General features: G+C 66.5%; 1 protein-coding gene across 1 annotated transcript in view; it reads left to right on the forward strand.

Moving 5' to 3' along the window:
- The window catches only part of ENH_00013250 (hypothetical protein, conserved), a gene marked incomplete at both ends in the record, with an annotated part of 5,737 nt that extends 2,499 nt beyond the window's left edge, over nucleotides 1-3,238 (forward strand). The window contains 3 exons of the mRNA XM_013579047.1: nucleotides 1-2,314; nucleotides 2,462-2,680; nucleotides 2,877-3,238. The exon at nucleotides 1-2,314 is cut by the window's left edge and continues 234 nt beyond it. Of these exons, the coding sequence (XP_013434501.1) occupies nucleotides 1-2,314; nucleotides 2,462-2,680; nucleotides 2,877-3,238 (2,895 nt within the window). The remainder of the gene's footprint in view (nucleotides 2,315-2,461; nucleotides 2,681-2,876) is intronic.
- Between the last annotated feature and the right edge of the window lie 453 nt (nucleotides 3,239-3,691).

The raw sequence follows: 3,691 nt of genomic DNA on the forward strand, positions 1-3,691 counted from the left end.
CCGCAGCTGCGTGCTGCTGCTGCTGCTGCTGCTGAGGGTTCCTGCTGCTGCTTGCTGCGCTTCGGGTCTATGGATGCTGCGCTGCAGCACGCTGCTGTCAGCTGCCGCTTTAAGAGCCCGGACGGGGGGGCTGTCCTGGTGCTGCTGCTGGCCGTGTCTGCTCAGCAGCAGCAGCAGCAGCAGCAGCAGCAGCAGCTGCAGCTGAAGCAGCAGCAGCAAGCTGCGGTAAGTCCGGTCTCTTCGCTCCGATTGCTGCCTGCGGTGATTCGCCTCCCGCCGCCTCCCGGTGCAGCAGCAGCAGCAGCAGCAGCTGCAGCAGCAGATGCTGCTGCTGCTGCTGCTGCTGCTGCACCTGCTGAAAAGCAGCGGCCGCTGCAGGACACAGAGGGCCTTCCTCCGGCGTTCGCCGAGGCTGTTGTGAATGCCACGCGCAGTTTAAAGCCTGAAGCAGCAGCAGCAGCAGCAGCAGCAGCAGCAGCACGAAAGCCGCCTGTTAAGGAAGCAGCAGCAGCAGCGTCTGCTGCTCCTGCTGCTGTGCCTGTGCGCTCTGAGCCGGCTGGCTCCAAAGGAGATAGCGGTAGCAGCAGCAGCAGCAGCAGCAGCAGCAGCAGCAGCAGCAAATTGTCAATGCAGCAGCAGGTTAAGGCTAGCAGCGCAGCGGAGGCCACGGCGAAGTCTGCAGCAGCAGCAGTTGCTGCTGCTTCTGCTGCTGCAGATCGCGGCGGCAGCAGCAACGCCAGCAGCACCGAGATTTCGGGCTCAACTGACACAGCAGCAGGAGCCGCAACTCCAGGCAAAGCAGCAAAAGAAGCTGCTGCTGCTGCTGCTGCAGCAGCAGCATTAGGCGGAGTGAGCCGCGCAGCTGCGAAGTCTTCGCTGGCCCTTTCCCGCTCCGGCGTGCAGGCGCTGCAGCCTGCTGCTGCTGCTGCTGCTGCTGCTGTTGCGGCACAGAAACACTTGCCTCGCAAACGGAGGCGGCTTGTGCTCAGCAGCAGCAGCAGCAGCAGCAGTAGCAGCAGCAGCAGCAGCAGCAGCAGCTCAGAAGAAGAGGCCCCGAAGGCACGTGAGAAGAGCACGCGTCAGCCGCCTAGTCAGCAGAAGCAGCAGCAGAAGCAGGAGCAGCAGGAGCAGCAGCAGCAGGAGCAGCAGCAAAAACAGCAGCAGAAGCAGCAGCAAAAGCAGCAGCAGCCACAGGAGCCGCAGCAGCAGGAGCAGCAGCCGGAGCCGGAGCCTCAGCAGCAGGAGCAGCTGCCGCTGCAGCAGCAAGAAACGCGAAGGCCTCAGCCTGCTGCAGCAAAAGCTTCGCCAAAAGTGCCACGGCTTGGTGCTGCTGCTCGCCGTGCTGCAGCAGTCTCCTCAGCTCCGGCGGGAGCAGCAGCAGCAGCAGCAGCAGCAGCAGCAGGCGTGGACTCCCCAACGCTTGGTGCTGCTGCTGACAAGGCTGCGGCCACGGCGCCAGCGGCGGCGGAAGCAGCCCCAGAAGCGCCAGCAGCAGCAGCAGGGACACCAGCAGCAGCAGCAGCAGCAGCAGCAGCAGCAGCAGCAGCAGCGCCGCAGAGCGACCGGCGTCGGCGGAAGCGGACCGCGACGACCCCCGGAGCGGCGGAGGAGGAGCCTGCTGCTGCTGCTGCTGCTGCTGGCTCCACACCTGCTGCAGCAGCAGCGCCGGAAGCAGCCGCAGCAGAGCCCGCAGCAGCAGCAGCAGCAGCAGCAGCAGCAGCAGCACGGGGAACAGGCAGGGGCCGCAGGGGAGCCAAAAGGGGAAGGGGCGCGAGGCCCCCCGTGACGCAGCTGCGAGTGTCTCCGCGGCTAGCTGGCGAAACCCCTATTTTAGGGTTTGGGATGTGGGCCCCCCCGAACTGGAGCAGCACGCAGGCAGCAGCAGCAGCGCCTGCTGCTGCTGCTGCTGCTGCTGCTGCTGCTGCTGCTGCAGCGAAGTCGCCACGCTTCAATCCTGCAGAGAGCCTGCAGGATGAGTCCGCGTGGCTCGACGCCAGCAGCACGAGCAGCAGCAGCAGCGGCAGCAGCGACAGCAGCTCCAGCGGCGCCAGCAGCAGCAGCTGCTGCAGCAGCAGCATGTCTTCCTTCGAAGCTCTTGCGAAGCAGCTAGCAGCAGCAGAGCAGCAGGGAGGGGCCCCCCCCCCTGGAGACAGAGAGGGGCCCCCGGGCAGCGAGGCCGCGGCCGACGCGGAGGAGCCTGCAGCAGCAGCAGCAGCAGCAGCAGCAGCAGCAAAAGCAGCAGCAAGCCCAGCAGCAGCAGCAGAGCCAGCAGCGGAAGACGCGTCGAGTCGCGCAGCAGATAGTCAGGCTTCAGGTAAGGCGATGTGCTGCAGCAGCAGCAGGTGAAACGGCCTGTCTCCCAGTGAAGAGCAGCAGCAGCAGCAACAACAGCAGCAGCAGCAGCAGCTGCTGCTGCTGCAGGTTTGCTGCCACGTGAACTGTGCTTGTGCTGCTGCTGCAGACTCCAACCCTCCGCAGCCTGGGCGGCGCCGCCGCGGGGGCCTCAGCAGGAGGGGCAGCGAGACGGACAGCAGCAGCACGAGCAGCAGCAGCACGAGCAGCAGCACGAGCGGCAGCAGCAGCAGCAGCTACTGCAACAGCAGCACAGAGAGCAGCAGCAGCAGCAGCAGCACCTGCAGCAGCGGGGTGGGGCCCCCCCGCAGGCTGCCAGCCGAGGAGGGTGAGGCCGAGAGCTGCGGGGGCTCTGAGGGTCTAGAGAGAGAGGCCTCGGTGGAGGGGCCCCCGGGGGGCCCCCCTGGGGGGCCCCCCGGGGGGCCCCCCAGGGGGCCCCCGGGGGCCCCCCGAGGGCCCGGGGGCCCCTCCACGCCCCTTTCTGGAGGGTCTGAAGAAGCAGCAAGAGGGGCCCTTGTGCGCAGAAGGGGCAGAGGGAGGCCCCGCCTCCGGGGGGCAGGGGGGGCCCCCAGGGTACTGGTTCCCAAGGGGGGGGCCCCCCGAGGGGGGGGCCCCCCGGGGCCCCCCTCCCGCAGCGGAGTTCGGCGCTCCCAGAGATTTGCCTCTGGGGACGCGGAGGGGGGCGGCGCCTGACGCCCTGCCGTTTGCTGCAGCAGCAGCAGCAGCAGCAGCAGCAGCAGCAGCAGCAGCAGCAGCAGCAGCAGCAGCAGCAGCAAAGGCAGGAAATAGAGGGCTCGCGGCAAATAGGGGCCCCCTCTCCTCAAGCTCCTTTAAGGGCTTGGGGCCCCTTTCTGGGGCAGACCTTAGTTGTACCTTTTCTCGCTAATCTGTAGTTTTAAAAAACTCTTTTCTTTTTGCTGCTGCTTCTGCAAACCCTTTTCTAGCTGCTGCAGCGCTGCTGCTGCGGGGCCCCCCAACAGAAACGCGGGGGGCCCCCTGGGGGCCCCCCAGGGCCCCCTGGGGCTTTGGGGGCCCCCAGAGCCGCCAGGGAGGCCTCTGGGGCCCCCAGGGGGGCCCTGGGGCCCCCGTGGGGGCCCCCGGGGGGGGCCCCGGGGGCCCCTTGACTGTGGGGCAGGTAGACTTCGAGAAAAAGAGAAGCAGCAGCAGCTAGCTGCAGCTAGCTGGCCGCAGCTAGCTGGCTGCAGCTAGCTAGCTAGCTGCTAGCTAGCTAGCTGCTAGCTTTGCTAGGGGTTAGCTAGCTGGCTGGCTGCGTTGGAGTCTAGGGGCTCTTTCCACTTTTTCTTTTTTAAATAAATTTTATTTTCGACATCTTATTCTA

This window comes from Eimeria necatrix, genomic scaffold (genome assembly GCF_000499385.1).
Source record: "Eimeria necatrix Houghton genomic scaffold, Enh_scaff1413, whole genome shotgun sequence".
NCBI classification, from domain to species: Eukaryota; Apicomplexa; class Conoidasida; order Eucoccidiorida; family Eimeriidae; genus Eimeria; species Eimeria necatrix.